The following is a 27,042-nucleotide window of genomic DNA, read 5'->3' on the forward strand; positions in this document are numbered from 1 at the left end:
AAGATAACAGTGGTAAATATGTACATATCGCACCCTAAATCAAAAACAGCCACAACTTCAAATTAAAAAAAAAATTGCGATATGTACATTTTCATTCAAATGAAAGTCGGTTCTCCGCACAAGAATGACTGGGGGTTGCGGTTTTGTCCGATCAAGGGCCGTTGTTTCGGCGATTTAACCTTCTTTAGATATGTGGAACCTTTCAATCATTCTTCGTCCTTGGAGCACCACCTCGCACCATTGAATCCAATTCCAAACCAGAAATCTATTTCTGCACCACTTATCCTTCACGAATCGCGACCATCCTGCCAAGGCACACGAGGATACTACAACTCGACTGCAAAGTACTGCAGAGTAAGATCGAGGAGATAACTGTCTTGATGGGTCGGCATGGAATATTGCGGCATGCGTTTCAAGAGAAGAATCCCCAGAGCAACTCAACTTTATTGAGTTGTAACGGATACAACGGATGCATCGTCGAGATCGCGAGCGCGTGCAGTATCATACCATCGAAGCAGACATCAACCTCCCGTAATGTATGGGTATTGCTATATAAATATTTAACGTTTGCATACCCCCTGACGTACATATATGCATATGTAGGTGCGCTACTTAGAGGTGAAAACAATATGGTAGTAAGTGACTTTACCGCGCACCACGATCTTCGGCATTGAAGCCTGTCAAACGGCCTTAAGGAAATTCAACTGACAGAGCAGATAGACAATTCGACATTCTGCACCATGAAAACGTACGCCTCACCTGGAATATTATATTATAGATTGATGTAGAGGTATGTACAGCGACCAAGAGGTCTATTGTGCCCCCAACCTGGATAGTTGCAACAGTTCGTCTATCTAACGTGGTGACTTATGGCTATTGCGTGCATCAGACCATTTTCCCATAATCATCTCGATCAATAAACCCACCAAATTTGCTTTGGCAGACCACCAAAATATAAAATTGGAACGCGATATTTTAGCAAGTTTCGGCTATTTTTATAAGTTTATTTGTTGTTCGTTATTTTTTTTATGAAAGTATAGCTCATTACCGAACAAAAACCATATAAATTCAAAATTTCAGACTTTGTGCAAAAGCTGTAAATTCTGCAAAGTTTCACCTGAACTTAAACATTTTTCGTCATTGTATTGTGGCATTTTAATATTTACGTTAACAGTGCTATTGAGCTTTGTACTACGATTTTTTTGTACGAAAAATGGAAAAAGGACAACACTTAAACTTTTTAATCAGAAATTTTGGTCTGTAGTTTTGTAGCCCATTGGATTTAATATAATAAAGTGCAAGTTTGAAAGGCATGGGTGGTCAAAATTCAATTTCTAAAAAATGGTTTTTTGGAAAAATAAAAACGCGGGTTTATTTCCCAATTAATTCTACATTTGGGGTAAGCTTTCAGCTTTCTATTGATTTTCGGCTGGGAGATATGCGTGTTCAAACTTGACAAATTTGAACAAAAAACTTTTTTCACAACTGAGAAATTCAAATTGTTACTGTATGATATTTCGTTTATATTTCGTTTATAGTTTATTTGTTGTTAATTATTATTTTTTTGTGAAAGCATAGCTCATTGCCGAACAAAATCCATATAAATTCAAATTTCAGACTTTTTGCAAGAACTGAAAATTCTGCAAAATTTCACCTAAACTTAAATATTTTTCGTCATTGTTATTTTTTTATTTTTTTTTTTGTGATGTTGATTTGGCCAGGGCTTGAACCCAAGCTTACCACTACACCACAGCAGCGCCATTTCGAACTTAAACAGTTTATTATTTTGAGGTTGCTCAATGAATAAAAAGCGGATTTAGTTCTAACAAGGACTTTAAAATCTTTAGTGAGAAGCGGATTTAATTCCAACAAGGACTTTTAGAGAGATCTATAGTAGGAAAGCGAGTCGCGCTGACAACTTAGGAGACGTTTTTAATAGATTGCTATTTTCATTAGACCATCTTACTAGCTCGCACTTGTTGCCAGTGGTCACCAACCGGAGATCTTGCTTTGCTGAAGCAATGGAGTTACATAGTAGAACCGGAAGCGAATTATATTAGTTTAACGGGGCTTGGATGGGATTTAGATTCCGACTATGAGTCACAGTTTTCATTATATAGTGCTTATCATAACTATAAGACACCAACATATTGACAACTTTTGAAAATTTTTTTATTATTTAATTTTAATAATTTTTTTTTCATAAACATATAGTTTATTTCTTAACAAAAATCGAATAAATCCAAGTTTCAAACTTCGTAAAAATATCGATGTTTTTAATTAGGTTTTTAAAAAGGATTTTGAGTGCAAGTTTGAAGTAGCTAGGACATACCGTTGATTTTTGGCAAGTTTTTTGATGAAGGTGTCGCTAATTTTCTCCATATAAAAAAATCGTCGAACATACTTCGTTTTTTTGACACATTTTTCTAAAAAAAAGTGTTCAGAGAGCTGAGATTATTTTTACATTCAACTTTGTTTTGACCATGCATCTAATTATGTTTTCCATTGAAACGTAAATTTTTGTATCTAGTACTTCCTATCTCTTACTATCTAACTGATCTCTGTATAAATGACTTCACCTGTTTCATGCTCTTTCATAGTGATTACAAACAAATACACACACTGTTACTGTTATTACATTTTATCGCTTTTAACTTCTAAGTATTGCGAATTCATTGATAAAGCTATCCTCTAATCGAAAGGACTTGTTCTTCCTGATTATATTGTACCCTAAACTTGCCTATTTTTAATAAAATTAGCTGGGGTAAGCCTATAAAAAAATGGCCGCTAATAGGTTAAGACGTCAAAAATTTACTCTTAAAAACTAGTTGAACTAGTCTAATGGAATGAAAATGATTTCAGAATTTTGAGCACTCGCTTATATGGGGCGGTCCCAGTGTGCGTCGAGAGAGGACTTTACTTCTCAATTGCCTACTCAGTCCAAAGTAGCACTTGTCGGTTAGAGTGATTCTCCGTTGTACTTATTTCAAGGCTGACATTGTTATAGCCCTGCAAACCATTTTTTCAGAGTATTCTGAATTGTAGAGAAATCTTAAAGAATTCGTAAAGATCCATCCGATTTTTTGCCGAATTTTCCAAAATGAAATAAACTGTGCACACTTCGATTCTTTTACGAAATTTTGGAAGAAAATCGGTAAAGCAATGAAAATAATGCTGCCATGTGAAGATTTCTTGCACAATTTTTTTCAGAATTTTCTTTATTTTTCGTACAAAAATTTCGTTACGAGTTCGTGTCAACCACTTCATATAATTTTCTTTGAAGATTCGTAAAAAAATCGCTAAAGAAATGAGATACTCCTAAAGATTACGTTTAGATTTCGGGAACTTTGGTTTGCAGGGAGGTTCCTAAATAAACTAAAGGCGCTGGCCCAATGCAGGCTTGCTTTGCACGCCTTGCTTACTTTAATTTGCTTTGATTTACTTCAAAAACTCGTTTGGCCAAATGGCGGCTTGGAACGCTGTCAATTTTGCCATCAAATTCCAGAAAATTAAAAAAAAAAGAAATACAAAACAATCTTTTCAGATTTATTTTTAAATGAATGTGAATTAATTTTTGCATTTCAAAGGAATGATAATAATTATACATACATATATAACTATATGTACATTTATTAGAAACAAAAAACTCAAAAAAATCGATTTTTCAAGAGACGACTTACCAGTAGTTTGACATAATAAATATCGCTAGCTTTGTGTGAAAAGTTGATAAGTCTGCATTTTATGAAGCCTCAAATTTTGGCATAGAAAGTAAGTGAAATTGAGGACTAAGGTAGATACTTGTTTTATTTTTCCTCGTTTATATTCAATATGCAATATGGCCAAAATAATACGAATTTTTTAACAGAGATCGAATCCTTCTGATTTGTATGGAGTTTTGCTTTGCTTTAAACACGCAAAATGTTGTATTCAGAGTTCCTGTAAAATTTGTAAAATTGGACTTACCAACTTTTCACTTTAAGCCAGCGACATGTTGAATATAAATATGGAAACATACATTACTTTTTATTACACTTTGAATTACTAATATTATACATATATTTTTTTAAATTACGTAAAACAATTTTAGTATCTACATAAAAGTCTGCAGCAGTTTGTTTGAATTGATTTAGAACGGGAACATATCTTTTTGTCAAAAGCCTACGAAACGCTTTCAAATAAAACATTTGCCTATTTGAAGCTTTGAGGCGCTTAAAGCAAGTGAAGCAAAGCTGCCATTTGGCCACCCTTCATACGTTTTAGTATATTCCAAATAACTTTTGACAGTTTTCAAAGCTAAGCAAGCAAAGCAGGCCTGCATTGGGCTAGCGCCTTAAGTCGTATACTTTTTTAAATGTGTAACGTCAACGGTGTCGTGAGTGCGAAGGCGCTTATGTTCTTACTGTCTGATGAGAAAATATACTTCGTTTTGTCCTCGTTCGCTACCAGACGCACACGCTTTGCTTCAGTTCTGCGGCTCTTATTTTCTCTAAAATCAGATTAAAGAAATCGCATAAAGGGAGTCACCTTGTCTGAAACCTCGTCGCTACCATGTCAAACTATCGAATGTGAAATGGGTACTTTTCAGGAGAGCAAAAAAACTGTTGTCAAAAATGTTGTTGTTATTAGGAAAAAGTGTGGGATTCGACACTTTGTTAAAGCCAGCATCCGCTGCTTCTCAGAAGACTAGAAATTTGGCGATTTGCAAACTTGCGTATAATTCAAAACACATTTGCAAGGTATCTTAATTGATAAAGCATTTTTGCACATTCGATAGTTTGACATGGTAGCGACGATATAGACAACTTCTTTACCATTCCCACGACAGCCGGTTCTACGTACCGGAATGACTCGGGTTTCACCCGACCAAGGGCTGTTGTTTCGGCGATCTAACCCCGTTTAGGTCGGCGAAGTATCTCAGAAGTTGTCCGTCCATAGGGCAACATTCACTACGCATTCTCCTACTCAGGGCTGGCATCGAGTCAAACCCTGGGCCAGAAATATACACCTGCTGTGTATGCCGAAGACGTTTACACCACAACTCCACCTCAGTCAAGTGTAATGCCTGCGAGGGGTGGAGTCACCTCAGGGTCTGCTCGGGACTACGGACACACAGACAGTGGACCACGTCGTACGTGGCCCCCTGTTGCTCAAATAGAGCAGCCTCCACGGCAACCCATAGTCCGCCCGTGCAGCCCCACACACTCACACAGCAACCACACACAGTCGCCACAACACAACAACATACCACAGCCACCACAGACCACATAACACACACAACCGCACCACCACCCACACGCCGCCGCCAACAACTCTTGGTTCCCCCTACAATCTGCACGGTATGTCAGACCAGAATATTCCGTAATGTGACATCAGTCAAGTGCAACACCTGCCTTGGCTGGTGCCACTTTGGGGCATGTTCAGGTCTGCGCACCACGCGAGATTGGACGGGGAACTTCGAGGGCCCGTGTTGCGCTGCTCGGTCGCTGACATCAATTGCGACGCCCCCCCACTACCACCACAGGGAGGCAATCACCCCAGCAGCACACACAGCCAACGGCGGCAAGAACATACACCTCACTCACACCCCACATCACAACACGTCTCCCGAACCACATGAAGCTCCTCCAATTCAACTGTAACGGGCTACAGAGCAAGATTGAGGAGATAACCGCCTATATGTGTCGGCATGGTATATTAATAGCTGCGGTCCAAGAGACGAAGTTGCACAGCAATTCAACTTTGTTGAATTGTGCCGGGTACAACGTGCACCGTCGAGATCGCGAGCGAGATAATGGTGGTGGCTTAGCGTTCATCACGCACCACACCGTGCAGTATCGTCTTATCGAAGCAGACATCGACCGCAGGGATACCACCCTAGAATGTCAGGGCATCGCTATCCGGTCAGGCGATGTCGAGCTCGAAATATTTAATATATACATACCCCCTGTCACCTGCTGCCCGGCAGGATATCACCCTGATATAGGTGCGCTCCTCAGAGGTGAAAACCGTATGGTAGTAGGTGACTTTAATGCGCACCACGATCTTTGGCACTCAAGCCTGTCAAACGATCGTAGGGGAACAGACTTGGCTGAGCAGATAGACGATTCGACATTCTGCACAATGAACTGCAGTAACTGCAGTAGCTCGCCAGACATCACAATAGTCAGCGCTGGTCTGATAAACAGCATAACGTGGCGACCTATGCTGACTCTAGCATCAGACCATCTACCCATAGTCATCTCGATTGATAAACCAACCGACTTTGCCTCCGCCAAACACCGGACCTATGTCAACTTTTCTAAAGCTGACTGGAAAGGTTACGCGGAGTTTACTGAAAACACCTTCACATCGCTCCCCACACCAACCGACGTCCATCTCGGTGAACGTAAGTTCCGCAGGGCTATCACTGCTGCTGCAGCCCGCTTCATACCGGCAGGGTGCATATCGGACCCACGTCCAAACTTCCCTGCCGAAGCGGCTGTTTTAGCAAATGAGCGTGATAGCCTTCGTCAGGCCGATCCCGGAGATCCCCGTATCAGGGATCTCAACGCGGAGATTCGGCAACTTGTAAACGTACATAAGCGGAAGAAGTGGGAGGAGCATCTGAAGACTTGCAACTTCACCTCTGGTGTGAGCAAGCTTTGGTCAACCGTGAGGTCATTGTCTAATCCGACGAAGCACGACGACAGAGTCGAAATTTCCTTCGGCGACCATGCTTCGTCGGACCCGGAGCGATGCGCGAGCTATTTTAGCCGGCAGTTCATACTGCATCCTCCGGTGGACAAAGCCAAGCGTCGAGTGACCAGAAGGCTGCACAAACTGCCAACAAATTGTGCCCCCCTTGCTTTCACTTGCGGTGAAGTTCAGGTGGCCATCGGGAAGGCGAAAGCCTCCAAAGCCATGGGTCCCGACGGTATATGCATGCTGATGCTGAAAAATTTGGGTCCTGCGGGGGTAGCGTACCTAACGGAGGTCCTCAATTTGTCAATGGCCACTCTCATCATCCCAGACATCTGGAAGGTGGGGAGAGTGGTCCCACTGCTCAAACCGGGGAAACCTGCAAACAAAGGAGATTCGTATCGCCCGATTACACTCCTTTCCCCGGTAGCGAAGACACTCGAGGCCTTGCTACTCCCGTACTTCACAAATCACCTGACCCCAGCGAAGCATCAGCATGGTTTCCGTAAAGTGCACAGCACAACAACAGCACTTAACGCCATAAACACTCAGATAACTCGTGGCCTTAACCGTAACCGTCCCTGTGAGAGAACGATTCTAGTAGCGTTGGACTTGTCAAAGGCGTTTGACACCGTCTGCCATTCCACGCTACTAGAAGATATAGAGGCCTCCTCTCTCCCACAGAGGCTCAAACAGTGGTCGGCAAATTATCTAAGTGGTCGACATTCGTCGGTAATGTTCAGAGACAAAACGAGTAAGCAGCGAAAAATAAAACAGGGGGTTCCTCAGGGTGGTGTCCTTTCCCCGCTACTGTTTAACTTTTATATTTCAAAGCTCCCTCAACCACCAGAGGGAGTCTCGATTGTCTCCTATGCCGACGATTGCTCGATTATGGCGACTGGGAATGGAATTGATGACCTGTGTTCGAAAGTAAACGGCTATCTCTCCGAACTTTCTCGCTCCTTCACTGCAAAGTGTCTAGCCCTCTCCCCTACGAAATCCTCCGCGACCCTGTTCACAACCTGGACGAAGGAGGTCAGGCTACCGCTGGGGATTCACGTCGATGACACACCAATTCCGACGGTGAATAACCCCAAAATACTCGGAGTAACTTTCGACAGCCTGCTCTCCTTCTCTGCGCACTCAACCGCTATTGTCAATAAAGTACAGAGCCGCAACAAGGTCCTCAAGTCGCTAGCCGGCAGTACCTGGGGCAAAGACAAAGAAACGTTGCTGGCAACATACAAGGCAATAGGCCGGCCGGTTTTGAACTACGCAGCGCCAGTGTGGTCGCCTGGGACTAGTAGGACGCAGTGGACGAAGCTACAGACCGCACAAAACACCGCACTGAGGACAGCGACGGGATGCCTCTTGATGACGCCTGAACACCACCTGCACGGCGAGGCGCAAATGCTTCCGGTAAAGGAGCACAATATAATGCTCTGCAAGCAGTTCCTGATCGGGACCCACAGAAGTGGCCACCCGTGCAGACAGCTGCTTGCAGAGGAGCCCTCGCCTAGGCACGTCAGGAGGCATCTATATGAACTAACGGACGAAGTCCAGAGGTTCATTAAGCAACCTCTGGACCCGACAGCCTACAGACAGGCCTTGAACGGCATTCACAGGGACTCAGTCTCGAGTTATGTAGACTCTAGACCTGTGAATGCCGTTCTAGGCACACCACCCCCGGACATTGACGAGACGGAGCTTCATCTGCCTCGGGAGACGCGCACCACACTTGCACAACTTCGCTCCGGCTACTGCAGCAGGTTAAACTCCTACCTGAGTAGGCTGAATGAGGATGTGCCTAATGAATGTCCGGCATGCGGAGAGACCCCACATGACTCGAAACATCTCTTCGCATGCCCGGCAAACCCGACATCCCTAACGACCTTGTCCTTATGGGCAAACCCCGCAGAAGCTGCACGCTTCCTAGGGTTACCGTTAGTGGAACTTGACGACAACGACTGAGATACCAACCGATCTGGGCGGGGTTGTTGTAGCCGCTACAACAACAACAACAACAACTTCTTTACCAACTGTCGAAAGGGGCTTTGAAATCGACGAATTGGTGGTGTGTGTCTATCCTATTCTCGCGAGTCTTCTCCAATATTTGATATATGGTGGATTTGCTAGGTTTAAAGCCATACTGATAAGGCCTTATCAATTTGTTGACGTTGGGCTTCAGTGTGTCATACAGTACCTCGATAAGACTGTGTAACCTATGCTTAGAAGGCTGTTCCAGAGGTAATTGGCCAGTATGGCCGGTTCACCTTTATTGTGGATTGAGCAGAACACACTTAAATATCAGTCGTCGGGCATGCGTTCATCTGACCTTATTCTGTATAAGAGTTGATGCATTCGCCTTGTTAGGTTCTCGCCGCTGTACTAGAATAGGTCGGACGGCAGGTCGTCGACTCCAGCAAATTTGTTGTTTTTCAACCGCGTAATTGCTATTAGTACCTCGTCACAGTTACTGGGATATCGACTTCATCATCATCGACTGGAGGCTCGGCAATCAATAGGGTAGGAAAGTGTCCCCTCCATAATTCAAGAACGTTCTTACAGAAGTTCGCCCTGGTATTGAAACCTTCCGTAAGGCGCCTAACTGTCAGGTAAAATTTTCGGGCGTTTTTCACATCGGCCAATATTTCAAGTTCTTCACTAACCCCGTATAGGAGACATCTTTTTCTCTGCTGTTTCGAGACATTTCTCCTTGTACCAGTTGTTCTTACGGGCACTCTGAAGTCCGACTACTTCGGCGGCGGTACTTGATGAACGGGGAATGTTGTTCTGCTACTCGCATCAGTGTTGCCAGAGAAAACTTTCGTTTGGAGCTAAAACAGCCGAAGAAAGAGCTAAAAAGAGCTAAATAATACTAATAGTAGCTAAAATGAAGACCTAGATTTTTTTTGAAGTTGAGCCTTTATTGACGTAAGGTTGTTTTTACATTTTGCGCAATTTTAATAAAAATAACGAATTTTATAAGTTTAAGTGCTGAAAAAAACCTTTAAAACCAAAATAATGTGCATATATTTCGAATTCATTGATACGGCACTTATAAAACTCATGTGTATGTATATATTTATATAAACTAGGCAATGAACTAAAATACTTTACAAACAGTTAAAATCTGCAATTTCAGATATTTTAATTGACTTTAATATTTAAAACCTCGGGTTAGGAATAATATTTTCGCAATTTTTTTCTGAAAATTTTTATTTAAGGTATAATTAGTAAGGTAAAAACAAAACCCCGCGTTCAGAAAAACGATTTTCTTCTAATTAATGTTAGAAATCCATTAACCTACATCCATGAGTTTATGGTGCAGGCTGTATTTTCCCCGTGGATACAAATGTATATTTTTCCACTGAATTTCGAAATTTGTAACTTTATCAATGCTTAAGTTTTGGCTTACCTTTTCTACCGTGGCCGTCTGGGCTTATCGGAACTCGAATTACTGTCCGGTATAGTTTGTGTGCTCCTGCGCACGTTGCATAAACTAATTGACTTACTTGCCCATTTTCCATTTGCTTGCGCGCCATTTGCATTAAGAATTGAAGTTTTCTAAGTATTAATCGAAATGGAATAGTATCGAAAATAGCCTGAGATCGCCAAGCCAAATAAATTTTTGTCAACACTTTTACGATGAACTTACAGATGTGTAATTTTAATATATTTTCAAACACAACTAAAACTTTCTGGAGCTAAAAAAGTGCTAGATAATTTTGAAAAGAGCTAGGAGCTAAAGCCAAATTTTCGGAGCTAAATAGAAAAATAAAGAGCTCCAAAGGCAGGCACCAAATGTGCTCTCTGAGTGCAGGTGTGAGAGACGAGTGGCGAATAAATTGACCGTCTGTCGTGATTGCTCGTCGTTGAGCTTTCCTTGCATTGTTGGACGCACATTTTTTTTGCTGCAGTGTACCTACGTCTAAAATGAGCGATATGTTGAAGAACCTCGCTTTGATGCGGATTGTGGCTAGATGCTCATTCGGCAGGGTGAAGAGAGTACTCGGCGACGGAGTCTCTCTCCCAGCACAAACCCAACGCTGAATTTGTGCCCCTTTACATAGCAGCTGTAGTAGACGTCGCAAGGTCCCAGGCATTTTTAGCCTTGCCCTGTCCAACGCATTTCTTGGATGGCGGTGATGTCAGCTTTTGTCCTTACGTGGATATCAAACCAGTCGGGCAGAGGCATGTTCCCCATTAAGGGTCCGGACATTCCAGGTGCATGGCCTGAGATCGTAGTCCTTTAAACGTCTGCCGTGGTCCTTATAAAAAAACGGGGTAGACGTTTATATGTATAGCGGGGCGCTCACTCAAAGACATGTCCGCTTGCGGTTGCACCTACTTGTGAGCAGACGTTGCAGACTTATGTGAGCCCTTAAACCGAATAATTTAAAATGGCCCACTGAAGGTCCCTGTCTTTTTGCCGTGACCCAAGGCTCAACTCAGACTGGTTATCGTATCTCGCGCATGGGTTGCTCAGTTTGCCCAAAATACATGAACGAGGACAATTTTTTTAAATGAAAGAAAATGAGCAAAAAAATTGCCAAAAATCAACGGTAAGTGATAGCTGCTTCAAACTTGCACTTTACAACACTACTAATGGGCTACAAAACTGCGTACCAAAATTTGTTCAAAGCTTCTGATTAAAAAGTTTAAAATTTTAGGGAAATTTTGCAGAATCAGTCTTAAATATGGATTTATATGGTCTTTGTTAGGTAATGACCTATTCTTTCATAAAAAAAATAATAAACATTAAATAAACAAAAGAAAAAACAGCTAAAATGTCTGGTCCCAATTTATACATCATATTTACCCGCATCCATTGGAAATTTTTTGTAACACAAAGTACGTTGTGCATCAATTTGATACACATTGAAAAAGACCCTAGTATTCTATGAAATGTTGGGTTTTTTTCATTTTTTATTAATGACCAACGTTTATTAATTTTCTGATAATAAGAATAAAAATGCTTGAAAGATCTATTTATACGCATTTGTCACAAAAAACCAATTGAAAACAGTAACTATTTTTCTTAATATTTTAATATTTTTTTTCGAAATTTGCATCAATTTGATACAAACGATGGATGCGGGTTTAACAAAACTGGTTAAATAAACAATTGGGTATTATTATATGGGACTATCCTGAAGGGAAACAGAGTTTTCCGATCGAAAAATATTGATTCTCAAGAATTCTATACCATCGATTTGTCGATTCGTCTTAATGCCGCGATGTCTGAATTTGGTATCCCCGCGAAACTAATACAGCTGTGTAAAATGACGTTGAGCAATACCGCCAGCTCCGTCAGAATTAAGAAGGACCTCTCCGATCCGTTTGATAATAAACTAGGTTTCAGACAAGGTGACTTCCTTTCGTCTGATTTCTTTAATCTGATGTTGGAGAAGATAATAAGAGCCGTAAAACTAAATCGCTCCGGCACAATACTTTACAAGAGCGTACATCTGATCTGCCTTCTCGGGATTAGATAGGAAGCAAAGCGAATGGGTCTGGTGGTGAACGAGGACAAAACGAGGTATCTCCTGTCATCGTAAAAACAGTCAGAGCATACGCGTCGTGGCACCCGCGTCACTGTTCATAGTTACAAGTTTGAAAAAGTAGACGACTTCGTTTATTGGGAACCAACATTAACACCAATAATATTGTCAGCCTTGAATTTCAACGGAGAGTCACTCTTGCCAACAAGTGATACTTTGGACTGAGCAGGCAATTGAGAAGTAAAGTCCTCTCGTACAAAAATTACAATCTATAAGTCACTCCTGCCTGCGCTGGTGTATGGCGCGGAGGAAAGACAATGAAAACATCTGATGAGACAGCTCTTGGAGTTTTCGAGAGAAAGATTTTGCGGAAGATTTACGGGCCTTTACGCGTTGGTGATGGCGAATATCGCAGACGATTTTACGATGAGCTGTATGAGCTTTACAACGATATAGACGTAGTGCAGCGAATTAAAATTCAGCGGCTCCGCTTGCTTGGCCATGTCGCCCAAGAAATGGGCTGTTTCGACGGGGTTCGACCAAAGGGAGAGGGGTGCTAGTTGGTAGCTTCGTTCACTGCGTCCAACTAGTCCCCTGCGACCAAACCGGCGCACATAAGGACAAAGTGACTAATTACGACGACAAAAATAGAAAAACAAAAGTCTTTAATAAATCTTATCACACATACCTTTCTAATACTCCTTATAAACCAGTCCACAATGTAACACACAAATTCTGACTTTTAACGCAACGCAGCAGCTTTAGCAGAAGCGCATAGTTGGGTTTTCTCTCGTGCGTCGAATTAAATAATTTTTTGTTTGTTTTGTTAGGGAGATGGTCTCCTTACAGTGAATAAGCGAGAAAGTTCGAAGAGATAGCCGATTACTTTTAAACATGGGTCATCAATTGCATTTCCAGACGCCAATATGGAGCAGTCATCTGCGTATAAGATCAGAGAAATTCCCTGCGGTGGCTGGGGGAGCTTCGAAATGTAGAAGTTAAACAATAAGGGGGAGAGGACACCACCCTGTGGAACCCCGTGTTTAAGTCTTCTAGATTTTAAGGTTAGATCTCGGAAGATTACTGACGACTGTCGACCATTCATATAATTCGTGGACCTCCGTTTGAGTCTCTGTTTAAGAGGATGCCTCAATGTCTTCTAGTAGCATGTAATGACAAAAAGCGGTGGCGTATTAATAACGCCTTTTGGCGGATGAGCTTTAGGCCTCGAGTTATCTGGGTGTTTATGGCGTTAAGTGCTGTTGTTGTGCTGTGCACCCTACGGAAACCATCCTGATACTTCGCAGGGGTCAGGTAATATGTAAAGCGCGGGAGTGGCAGGGCCTCTCGACCGGGGAGAGGAGCGTTATCGGGCGATACGATTATTCTTTGTTTCCCGGTTTCAGCAGTGAGACCACTCCGATTTCCACACATCGGGAATAATGAGATTAGCCAGAGGACCTCGGTGAGATATGCTACTCCCGCAGGCCCCGAAAGTTCAGAATCAGCGGCCAATGGCTTTGGAGGCTTTCGCCTTCCCGATGGCCACCTTGACTTCACCGCTAGTGAAAGTTCGGCAGTTTGTGGGCCTACTGGTCACTCGACGCTTGGCTTTATCTACCGAAGGATGCCATGTGAATTGACGGCTAAAGTAGCTCGCGCATTTCTTCAGGTATGACGAGGCACGACCTTCAGGGACCTCGCGGTTGACCAGAGCTTAGTCACGCCAGAGGAGAAGCTGCATGTCTATAAGTGTTCCTCCCACTTTCCCTGCTTATGCTGATTTATCAGTTGCCGAATCTCCCAATTAAGGTCCTTTAAGCGAGGATTCCCGGGATCGACATGGCGTAGGTGGTCGCTCTCGTTCGGATGATGCGAGCCTCTGCGACAGTGCCACCTTGCGGAACTGGCGCATATTTGTGGGTGTGAGGGGAGGGACCTACAGTTTTACGCCGACTCCGAACGGCGATTGTATTTTTATGAGAAGCTGTTTTTCATGGCAGAAATACACTCGGAGATTTGCCATTTCCTGCCGAGGGACGACCGCTGTTAAGAAAAGACCTTTTTCTATATTTTTGCGATGTTGCTTTGATCAGGGATGGAACCCAGGCCCTGCGGAGTGTAAGCGTGCACTGCTTACCACTACACCACAGCGGTCGCCGTATATACTTACCCGTATAATAAATTTATTAGCCACAAAATTTTCACCGCTTGGAAAATGGCTCAAAACTAAGAGTGGTAATTTTTCGATAGTATCGATAGTGTTAAAAACTATCGATAGTAGACCGAAACCCAAAACCATCGATACTATCGATAGTTTGACAGCTCTAGCCGCTACAACATCGACAACAGCAACATGCGTTTTTAGCTAATAAAGATGTCCATAAAAACCGAGTACTCAACATACCTCAGATGACTTGAAATTTTGATGGACTCTTATTTTCAGCCCACGTTGAAAGTGCATTGTTGCAAGTATCAAGTCAACATACTTCAGATGGGCCGTCCTTTTAACAGCACATTAGTAATATTATAAATAGATGAAATATCTACAGCCAGCGTATTCTGATGGTCACATTATATGAAAAATGTCAAAAGCGTTATTTCCAGTGTTGCCGCGAATAATTTTTAGTGGTAGCCAAATTCCTTTAAAAAAAGGGCTAAATAAGAGCTAAAAAAAATTCGTTGTGGCTAAAAATGGTAGCTAAAATCTTTTACTTACATATACATATAATACGGCTTTCCCTCTCATTCGTAGTTCGCACTCCAATTACCCTTCGAATTACGTAATTCGCCATACAAAATTTTGAGAGCGAATTACCTCATTTGTTGGTAATTCAGATCCAATTACCACGCGAATTACGAACAAATCGCTGCAGTCTCTAATTTTTATCGGAAATTTATCGGAACCAGCTGAGAAATCAAAACAAAAAACAAAAAATCTGTCAAAACAAATAAAAGAAAAGAGTAAACAAATAAGTTACAGCAAACCAACAGCAAACAGTATATTTTTTAAATTAGATGTAAAAAAGGAAATTAAAAAAAAAATTATTATGTCGAGGAGATTATTGGAACAGCGTGAATTTGTGTAACGAGACGGGATGGTGCTCCGAAGAAATTTTACTTCTTCAAAATAACTATCTGCAAGTTTTAAAACAGTTGCAAACTTTTTATACTGTGAAAATATCGCTTACATCAGAAAGATTGACTTGGAAACATGTAAGTCCTTATTAAAAAAAAACAGATAGTAAGCCGGGCCGTACATGCTCACCCTTGCACTCGTTTACGATGCCGTGCTGATGTGTACATCAGTGAAAATCGATGGGAACCAAGCAAGATGGAAACAATTGAATTAAGTTCTGAATCCGACACTGATAACGAATTTGTATATGGAATATACATACTTGGTTAATATAGAAAGTATCTGGCAAAAAATACTGGAAGACCTCATTTATGCTTCCTCCATGCTTAGGGACACTCGCGACACTGCCATTAGAAAAACGGTTCTCAGCTAGCTGGGGCCACTAGCACGAACACTCGCGCGAAAAGAGCATGCGCGGCGGGTATAATGCCCTACAAATAACTTTTCATAAGCATAATAAGAAAGAGCACCGCAGCCATTTCCTGAAGTATATGGCTATTTTTTCTACAGCCACGCAACTCGCTCATCTTCTCACCCCATATTTCCAATAAAGCCCGCTCGCCTGCCTGGTTCCACTTGCTGGCACTTTTTCTGTGTACTAAAAATATAGTAAATAAATACATCAACAATTTATAAATTTTTAACAATAACTTACATTTTGCATTCATTTTGTAGCGAAGAAAAACAAAAATAACACAACAGAGAACTGTCAAATCGAATTAAGAATGCGCCGTGGGAATGGGGTAATTCACGATAGTAATTGGGAGAGCGAACAAAGTAATTCAGGATGGCGTGGGAAAATGGTATAAAAGTATACACGCAAACATTTTCAATAAGTAATGGTATAGAAAAACAATGAACTCTGGAAAAAAAGCTAATATTTTATCCAACCAAAAACCTTTTTGTATAAAAGGGGGAAAATACGACACCAGCTTGCTGGCTCCATCAAGTGATTGTACCATCAGGCTCGAAGCATATAACTTACCAGCATGCTGGCACAATATTTATTTCTTTACAAATGAGGTCGAGGAAAGATCGAAATGATTAGAGCCGAAATTTCATAATTTTTCTACCATTTTTTTTAAAATTGTTCTTTTTTTTTAATTCGCAACTGCAATATCGTGAACTTAATCTTCCACAAACACAGCTTTGACTCATATAGTGCAAGAAATTTCCTCCAAAATATTTTTTACTTAGAAACTTGAGCTGATTTCACCACTCACGACACCAGCATCATCATACAATCATAAAATTTTCAAATAGTTTTTGAAGTCACACTAGCAGCTGGTACAATCACACCACAAGAACATACACGGTCAATCGACTTGATGGGCCATTTAACAAATTAAGCATATTAAGGGCCGTGAACTTATCTATTTTAAACTATAGTTAATAGTTTATATATGTATATAGTTAGTAAGGAAAATAAAATACATATATGTATATGTATCATTCTTTGTTAGTTTAAATTAAGCAAATATACAACTTTTTCATGCCAAGTATGAATTAATTCTCCAAAGGGCTAAAAAAAGGGCTAGGGGCAATTTTAAATTTATGTGGCCAAGAAAAGCATGTGGTAGCTAAATCTAACCACCAAAGGGCTAAAACGGCAACACTGGTTATTTCCGTGAGTGCGGACGAACTAAACTCACAAAAAATTTTAATCAATGATGGGTTTTTTGATTATGAGTTCTTGGTCTATAAGCTGTCATATTTCGAATGAAGCTTGTTTGACATTTGGTGATTAGTAAACTACTATGTATGTATGTACATCGCTCTAATATAATCACATAACAAAACTAGCGATTTAAATGTAACAATATTTCAACATAAACATGCGCAGGAATATTGCATGTCGACAAAAAGGATGGACCTTCATTTTTATACCTACTGCTTTGTCCGATTGTTGGTTGGGTTAAATTTTATGTTTTTTTTTGTCATTTGGAAACAGCTTTATGCGTTTAAAGTGTATATACTCTGGTCGTTTTGTTGTCAAAATCAATATAAAACCAACCAGAAAATTTCGCGAGTTTGCGGAAGTCAAGTTTGTCCGATTATTCGCTGGAACCATTGTATATTATCATTAATTTCAGGGACCAAAAATAACTGTTCTCTCGAATTTACAAATTGAAAACGTTGCCCGAATTCTGAAATATGAGGAAAACGTTGTTTCATAACAGTTATTAGATGAGAAATATTTTTTCCGTTGCCGATAAGAGTTATTTCCCAACGTTTATTTTTTACGTTGCCAATAACAGTTATTGCCCAACGTTTATTTTTTACGTTGCCTGATAACAGTTATTAACCAACGTTTATTTTTTCCGTTGCCGATTAATGTTATTTCCCAACGTTTATTTTTTACGTTGCCTGATAACAGTTATTAACCAACGTTTATTTTTTCCGTTGCCGATTAATGTTTTTTTCCCAACGTTTATTTTTTACGTTGCCTGATAACAGTTATTGCCCAACGTTTTTTTACGTTGCCTGATAACTATTATGCAGGAGATATAGTATCATTTCCGTTGCCAGTCTATATAAATATATAATTTGAATGCCTTCAAATCTGCACCGTTTGTTTGATTTTCAAAATTGAGGAGTCGAATTAAAGAGGTTGTCACCTGTTAAAAATCTAGCTTTAAATTATTTTATAAGTTAAATGAATTATTTCATCATTTATAAACCGAAATTGTTTTGACAGGGGTTTTCGAAACTGCCTGAAGGAGGGTTGCCTATTTACATTGAAAAGTTACATTGAAATTTAATTTGGGGAATGAAAGATATATAAGGAGCTTGTAGGTATACAATGTTAGAAAGAGAGCTGCCACCTGTTTGAAAACTCGAATTTAATCCAAATATATATACCTAGACTAGTTAAACGGTATTTTAAAATGTGAAGAGTTTTAAAAAACAATATTTTTGAGGCGTTTGAAGAGAGTTGCCACCTTTTTGAAGTGAAACTTTTTTAGTGGCGGTTGGTTGGTTGGGAGTAAATTGGCGAATTCAAAGGAAATTGCAAACGGAAATGTTTGGGACGGAAACAAGTGCTTCTTAAATGTATGCACATGGTATTAATTTAATAAAAACGTGCTAATAAAAGGTTAAAAAATAAGACTTGGATAAAGACCAACACAAGAATGAAAGTAAAGGTGAGTACGTACATAGATGACGAAAAGGATAAAGGCAAAGGTAAAAATAAAAACAAAAACAATGATGCGTAAAGTTAAAGGCAAAAAAGGAAAATCAAGGTAAATTTAAACACTTTATACGGTTAACCAACGGGCACGCTTATTTGCATAAACAGCCATTATTTGCTTTAACTCATGAATTTTCGTCTTTAAAATGCGCATCAGCAGCCGAACAAATGCACCAAATATTTGGGAATCAACTCGGATCCGGGGAATTTTCGATGACAACACTGGTAAAAACGGCCAGCTGTTGTCTTTTGTACAAGTAAGCAAACAAAGCAGGCGAGTTTGGCGTCCGCGGTAGCCGACTGGTGAGACTCGCGTGCAACAAGCCTGTAGCTGCCAGGTTCGATCCTCTGTTGGAGCGATTGGGAAAACATTTTTTTGTTTTTATTATTTTTTTTATATTTTATTTGATTCATATATTTAATTTTACTTTATTTTATTTTCATTTGCTTTATTTTATATAAATTTTTTTATTTTACTATTAGCTAATTTAATTTTTAGAGTTGAATTCTATTAAAAAGTCAACAACTGAAAGCAACCTTGAAAAAATACAGAGCTTATAAAAAAAAGAATGAAAACGAAATAAATGAAAACTTGACTGGCCGTGGGACTCGAACCCACGACCTTGCGGCTCGTTTATCCGCATTACTGCCGTCTGTAAGGGTAAAATTATTCAGCCCTATTCTGCATTTCGATTACGTTCCCGCATTCCGCTCCGCACAATCGAATCGAAAGAGGAAGAGGAAGGCAGAAAACATCTTTCGAAATCAGCTGTTTGCCTAGGAATGTGTGAATTGTTGTTTGTAAGTATTTTAAAATAACTAAATATATCTAGCATCAGTGTAATTTAAAAATAAAATTTCGTTTGCTCTTAATTTAGTGGAAACAATTATAAGAATGAAATCCATAGCCGCGGCGTTATTGCTTGAAGAGGAGAACGAGTCCCAGATTGCTGATGCGGAAGTTGAAAGGCGGTTTAGGGACATGTTTGATCTTTTTCAGATGAGTGAAGAGTCATAAACTCATCATGAACTGTTAAAAACGTTGTTTGAGCACTCCACAACATTTGCATTTACTACAAAGTGGAAGATTTGGACGCAAATGAATTCCATTTTGATATCCGTCAGGAGGAGGGGAAGAACAATGCTTAGCCTTCCATAGCAAAACGAATTCGAGACAACATACGCACCTCTTTTTAAAAAGTTAGTAAAAACGAGTGCAATAATAAAAGCATCTTTTTTATGTAACTTCACATTTTATGTATGTATGTATGTATTTTTTATACAAAGAATAAATTGTATTCAGTGCATTTCACAGTCTTATTTATAGATAATGAAAACAGAAACGCCTTTGCTTCCTCTTTGAAACCCTCGCGCAATATCCCTTTTGGTTGCCATTATTTGAGCCAATTTTTCGTATTGCCCGTGCTCGCGAAAACACAGAAATCGAGAAAATTCATTTATGATGACATTTACAATCATGCACAGTATATTTTACTTAATTTTTTTATAAAATTTTATTATTTAAACCCACGAAAATAACAATCGAAACGTTATCCGTCAACAAATTTCCAACTTAGAAAAACGGAACTACGATCGAAATGTAGAATAGATATATTATAGATTATGCGCATATGTGTGCCAGAATATGTGCCGTCTGTCACAGCTTGAAAGAGGAAGAAAGATAAAGAAAAGGATATAGATATAGACACAGAGGCTCAATCTGGGAAATTTTTAGGGATTTTAGAGATTTTCGGGATTCTTGGAACTTATCAATATAATAACTGATATCTTTATCGATTTTAATATCGATATTTTTGTCGATTTTGTTATCGATATTTTTGTCGATTTTGTTATCGATATTTTTTATCGATTTTGTTATCGATATTTTTATCGGTTTTGCTGTCGATATTTTTTTTATTGATTTTGTTACCTTCAATTAAATGCAACAGTAAAACGTTGATTAAGTATGAAATAGTTAAATTGGTAGATGACGCTTGTATTTTTAATGCAGGTATAATATTAGATATTTTATAAACAGAAAACCCACCGCAAATCCCGAAAATTTTCAGCCTTTGTAACTTGCGTGGCATACTGTGCCATGTTTATGTTAAAAAGTTGATTGATTCAACCATATTGAAAAAATTTGTTGACAACAATTACCATCCAGCAAAGAATTAATCAATGCTTTACTTTTCGTAAACATTTTAAAATTTGTATTTCAACTTTATTTACTCCCTAAGTATAAAAATTAATACCAGTGTCAACCGTTTTGAAAAATATCTGAATCAAAGAGCTTGTAAATTTTATTTGCATTCTGTTTAATATTTCGTATGGTACTCATCTCGTAATATTTAATTTTAAGTATTTAATCTTAACATTTAAAAATGGTGATAACGCAAACGAAAAATGTTTTTAAGCCGAAGATTTCTTAGATACCTTTCGTATGATACCAAAAGTGTAATATGTAATAAATGTTATCAATTTAATTGAATAAAAATTTTCAAACAGGTGGCAACCCTCTTTAAAAATATTTTACCAACTAAGCTTTCTTAAACCATTTATTTTGACACCCTTATTGATGGCAACACTCTTAAAAAAATTTAAAATTTAGCTTTCTTAACCCGCTTTAGTTTGATACCCATATTGTAATAATATGTTATTTATCTTATAAATTTAATCGAATTAAAATTTTTAAACATCTGGTAACCGTCTTCAAAAATGTTTTCCATGAGGCTTCCTTAAACCGCATATCCAAATTGTAACGTGATATCCGATATGTAATACATATTTCATAAATCATCCCTAGTTAATAGCGAAAGGATCAGAAAAATAATTGTTTCATTAGTTATTATTTTTCTTATATATGAAACTTTTACTTGTTGTCTTTTCTTATATTAAGACCTTCTCTTTGTGGTTTTTTGTTACATGTGGAAGTTGTATTTGCTTCTGTTTTTTTCTTATATGGGATATTATATGGGTAAAAAATAATGTTCACATTTTTTACCATAACTCTGGATCTATTTATCGGATAACAAAAAAACATAACTTAGACATGCTCCAAACAGGTAAGTAAATGTGTTAAACCACTTTTGAAACTTTACTTTATGTATAAGATTTAACTAAGTTTGGCTTTTCAAACAGGGGGCAACCCTCTTTCAAACATTGTAAACCTACAACCTTCTTATACATCTTTCATTTGACAATCATTGTGAGACTTGTTTCCATTTCCTAATTCCCCAAATTAAATTTCAATGTAACTTTTCAATGTAACTAGGCAACCCTCCTTCAGGCAGTTTCTAAAACCCCTGTCAAAACAATTTCGGTTTATACCCATGATAAAATAATTCATTTAACTTATAAAATAATTTACAGCTAGATTTGTAACAGTTGGCAACCCCTTTAATTTGACATTCCACTTTTGAAAACTGAACGAATGGTGCAGATCTGATGGCATTCCAATTATATATTTATATAGACTGGCAACGGAAAAAATATATTCTGCATAATAGTTATCAGGCTACGTAAAAAATAAACGTCGGGAAATAACTTTTATATGCAACGTAATAAATAAACGTTGGGAAACAACTCTTATCGGCAACGTAAAAAATAAACGTTGGGCAGTAACTGTTATGAGGCAACGTAAAAACTTAACGTTGAGAAATAACTCTTATCGGCAACGGAAAAATATTTCTCATCTAATAACTGTTATAGAACAACGTTTTTGCGATAAAACTTATAACTGTTATGTGCCTGATTAATTTATGTAACACGGTGTCCTTGAGCCAGATACCCGAGTTAGAATACGTAAAGTTCAAAATTGTGGCAAGTGCCGATTTCAATAACGGTAACTTTTTCGATTTTCAGGTAGGTTTTCGATAAGGTTCTAGATGAATGATTATATATATTACATATATACAAGTCGATTGTATACTTATTTATACATATATGTACAGGCCCGACTATACGGTGGGGGTGTTTTCCCCGGGGCCGGATTTTTCCTTAAATTTAGTTGGAAGAAAAAATTATTAAATTTTTTAAGTAGATAAATTTGATTATTTAATATTCACATAGCTTTTATAATATCCAATAAATGCAAAAGCGCATGTCTAGATACACATACAAGTGTACTAAGGTAATTTCCGTGCTAGTCAAAACATCCGCCAATCTGGCCTAATGTGAAACATAGAAAGGTTCCGAAGTCAACACGTGTTGTCTAAATGTTGTGATCGTAATGATTTTTCCATAGTTCATGAAATTTTTAGAGCTCGAAATTTTAGAGTGACCTTCAAAGATATTCGAGGTTATTTACAACAGGGAAAATCAGAAATCAATAGAAGACGAGTTTCTTGCATACAGCCTATCTGAGCTTAAATCAGTGATTCCCAAAGTGGTCCAGTTGGACCCCCAGGGACCCGCAGGAGACTCGACAGGGGTCTACGTTGGGGGTCAACAAAAATGTATCTGGTTTCGATAGTAAAGAACCGAAATGGTTGCTTGTTAGCCTATTTATTTAACTTTAATTTTTTTGAGTGGTGTATAGTGCTCTTGACGCTGATGAACTCACCGTCACTTTGTGTCATCATGCGTGGGGAAGCCTTAAAGGCCACCTGCAGACTAAAAAGAAACGGATGTTGGTATAACACTTGAGGCGATGCGGAAATTGCCGGCGGCAGAGATCTGAGCTATTTTTTCTTTTCAGTGCTACAGGATAGTACGCCACCATTACTTAGATTCTAGAGAGAGAGAGTTCCCTGAGGGAGAATGCTGGTTTAATTCCAGCACTGAGCCCGCACACGTACATTGTCGAATCTTCACTGATGGCTCCAAAACTGACTCAGGGTCAGGACCTGGAGTATTTTTTCGAAGTTAATGGGGATAAGCTTCACTTTTTCTTTTTTTAGGAATATGCGTCGGTCTTCCAGTCTGAGGTATTTGCAATCCCCAAATCCATAGACTACGTGGTGAAAAATAGGTGGAGGGGAAGGCCAAGCTGCCGTTAAGGTATTGGCCAGCCCTCTATCTAAGTACTTACAAACTAGTTCGGCAATGCAAGTCTCGACTAAATTTTGTTGGTAAAGATTAAGAGCTGCTTTACTCTGGGTGCTGGGAAACTCGGGAGTGCCTGGAAATGAGACATCTGACCCTTTGGCCACAGTTGGCTTAGACCAGGCATTCCTCGATCCGCAACCAGTTATAGCACTCCCCACTTCGGCCATCGAAGCCACCATCAGAAACTGGGTGGATACTTCGCTCAGCAATGACTGGGAGCCATCGAGTGGATGCATGTGGGCAAAAATCATGATGCCTTCAATCTCAGAAGGTCTATCTAGTTTTTTTCCTCTCACTGAAAAGACTGGACTGCTGACTGGTCACTTTACGTGGCACAAACACCTGACAGTGATAGGCGTAAATGACAACTCCATTTGCCCATACTGCTTTGAAGAGGTGGAACACTTCTTGAACTTCTTGCTTCCTTGTTTGTTTATCATCGATTTATCTAGATTCGGTCTTTTCTTTTTTGTCAGTTTCAGAATTTGAATTTGCGTTAAAAGCTTTGCAGTTTTGTTGTTTCAAGTTTTGTGTTTTAAAAATGCGACTGACGAATATTTTTCGCATCACTTTAAAACTCGGAGCATGATGCCATCAACACAAAAAACTATTTGACAAATACATCACATGCATATTCATGAGTGAGCCGAACATGTGGGAGTTTATTTAGTGCTCTTAAAAAATATAACTCCGCAGAGCGAAATAGTTCTTTCATGGCTTTACGAGCTCTCTTTTCTAAACCTTGTAAGTGTGTAATCACATTATTTTAATAAATAGAACGCAAGAAAATATTTTGTTTATATTTTTGCCACTCCGAATTTAGTTTTGTAACTCACCCGTGATGCAAAATTAAATCGTTAGATTTAATTTTCACATTTTTTGATGAGCTTTGGGAATAGAAATGAGCATCAGGGGGTCCACCGAAACCAGTAAAGTTTTGAAAGGGGTCTACGAGAAAAATAAGTTTGGGAACCTCTGGCTTAAATGAACGCATTTGACTAAAACAATAAAAACTATTTTACGCATTCAATTGATCTGCACAAACAGTATAGCAAAACAAATTCTCCCTTTAGACGAAGTTTTTTATAACAAAAAAGACATTCTCCACATACTACGAAAATATTTGGAATTTTTCAAAAGAACTGAATAAGTATGTAGTGATAACGTTGGAAATTCGTTTACATGTTTATTAAAAAATTCTAGGTTTAGAGGGGGGCCGGCCCATATTTAGTACCGGCCCCGGACGATAATACAAGTTTATATTATTAAATGAAAACAGCTAACTAATAAAAAAATACTTATAGAGTAATAAGTGTTTATAGTTAATTTGTTTGAAACCAGATAAAAGTTGGCCGTTATAAGTGGACCCAAAGTTGGCTATTGTATTAGACGACTACGAAATATGTACATGTATAAACATATCGAGCCCTAGCCGCCAAAATAACGTAAGCGACATTTTTTCAAAATTCTCGTTTTGATGCAGAAATGCATCTAGATGCTCTAGGAATATTTCTGTATCAAAAAGAAAAGTTTGAAAAAAATAAAGGCTTACGTAATTTTGGCGGTTAAGACTCGATATTTAAAAAGTTATTCATATAAAGTCTTATTTATACTATACTTCAATGTGAAAATATCAACTGAAAATCGAAAAAGTTACAGTTTTTGAAATCGGCACTTGCTACGATAACTGTTTAAACATATTTGTGAAAACGGGCCTTGGGCATAAAATTTTACCGGTTCGCAATTCGATGGTCAGGTATTATATGAATGTATTTAAATATATATATGTATGTATGAATGCACTATGTATGTATATTATAGCCCATAATATAAATATACTTATTCTGGTGTTATTTTTCTGTTCTTTATCTTCTAGCGCTTTATCACTCAGCGAAGTGTCGCGCGAAACATACCCTGATGAGGAGGGTAGCTTATCAGGGTCAATGATAAGTTTAGCGCATAGTAATAGCTCTACAAGTTTTCCGGCTGGCTCCCTATAGCATAGAAACATAAATAAGTGTAATAATGGCAATTTTAATAACACTAACGAAATTTCAATAACAAAGAAAAGATTTCGCAATTCTAGTGATGATGGTAAAAACCAATTAAAAGACGACATTGAAGTAAATCGATTAAATCAGATGTCGTTCTCTTCAATGTAAAAAATAATATAAAACTGAAAAACTCAAAATTAAAATCATTATTACATTAAGGAAGACGCGAGTATGCAAAATACGCATGTGAGTAAAAATTAAAAAAAAATTATAATAATAATAATGATTAACAAAAGTAAACAAAGATGGAAGTCACTGGAGGTAAACAATAACATTAATGCCTATTACGGTATCCGACGGATGCCATTCGCACGAATCTAATGCTTCGCTCTCGCTTGTTATGACAGTGCGAATCGGACTAGATCCGTACGGATGGCATCCGTCGTATACCGTAATAGGCATGATTAACTCAATAATAATATTAGTATGGCGGGGAGTTATACTAATAATTAAGTAAACTAATTAAAATAAAGCTACAATCGAAAAGTAATAACAGCGACAGTAAAATAAACGCATACATAAAATAAAATAATCGAAAGTAGGGCGTTAATTTTTTATACAATGCAGTAAATAGCGCATGAAAACGACGTACATATACATACATATGTATGTATGCAGATCAACTTAAAAAATATAACAAAATTTTATCATGTGGTCGCATTAATGTTTCTCCACATACGTACATACATACATACACATCAATTGTATGTACATGCAGCTGGCGTTGAAAATACATTCTTTTCCACCCATTTTGCCAGTTCAACTAGCTTTTGAAAAGATTTTATTATTAAGCCAATTTTAAATTAATTGATGGTACGAAAGACGCAGTTTAAACTTTTCCCTGTGATCATAAAGGAAAATCCGGCATCTCGCTATGAATTTAGAAAAAATTAAAATGTATGTATATATGTATATATCTACACCCCATGTCATAATTATAAGCGCACCACGTATTGACAAGTTTAAACAATTTAGCTTTTTGTTATTGTTATTTTAGTTATTTTTTTATAAAATAGTTTATTCTTTAACAAAAAACCGAGTAAGTCCAAGTTTCAAAATTTGTGCAATATTAAAAAAAAAATATCAACAAACGTTCGTAAAAATTTCGAGCATTTTAATTAGATTTTTTAGATAGACTTTGATTATGCAGTTCACTAAATTTTAGTATAATAAAGTTCAAATTTAAAGTAGCTAGGACTTACCGTTGATTTTTGAAAATTTTTTGTTGACAGCCATTTTTGACCTTAAACAAAAAAAAAAAAATGCCAAATTCAACGGTAAGTCCTAGCTGCTTTAAACTTGCACTTTATTATACAAAAATTGAGTGGGCATTCTCAAAGTCTTTCTAAGAAATCTTATTAAATTGCTAAAAAATTTGGCGAAAGTTTGTTGATTTTTTTTAATATTGCATAAAGTTTGAAACTG

At 38.3% G+C, this 27,042-nt stretch overlaps 1 protein-coding gene across 1 annotated transcript in view; it reads left to right on the plus strand.

Annotated features, from left to right (window-relative positions):
• Positions 1-26,645, plus strand: part of LOC118734094 (serine/threonine-protein kinase Tao) — an 81,447-nt gene extending 54,802 nt beyond the window's left edge. Inside the window, 1 exon segment of the mRNA XM_036463799.1 lies at positions 25,440-26,645. Within this exon segment, the coding sequence (XP_036319692.1) occupies positions 25,440-25,563 (124 nt within the window). The 3' untranslated portion in view covers positions 25,564-26,645.
• Positions 26,646-27,042: the final 397 nt, after the last annotated feature.

Source organism: Rhagoletis pomonella, unplaced genomic scaffold (assembly GCF_013731165.1).
Source record: "Rhagoletis pomonella isolate Grant_MI unplaced genomic scaffold, Rhpom_1.0 Rhpom_scaffold_00002, whole genome shotgun sequence".
Taxonomy (NCBI): domain Eukaryota; kingdom Metazoa; phylum Arthropoda; class Insecta; order Diptera; family Tephritidae; genus Rhagoletis; species Rhagoletis pomonella.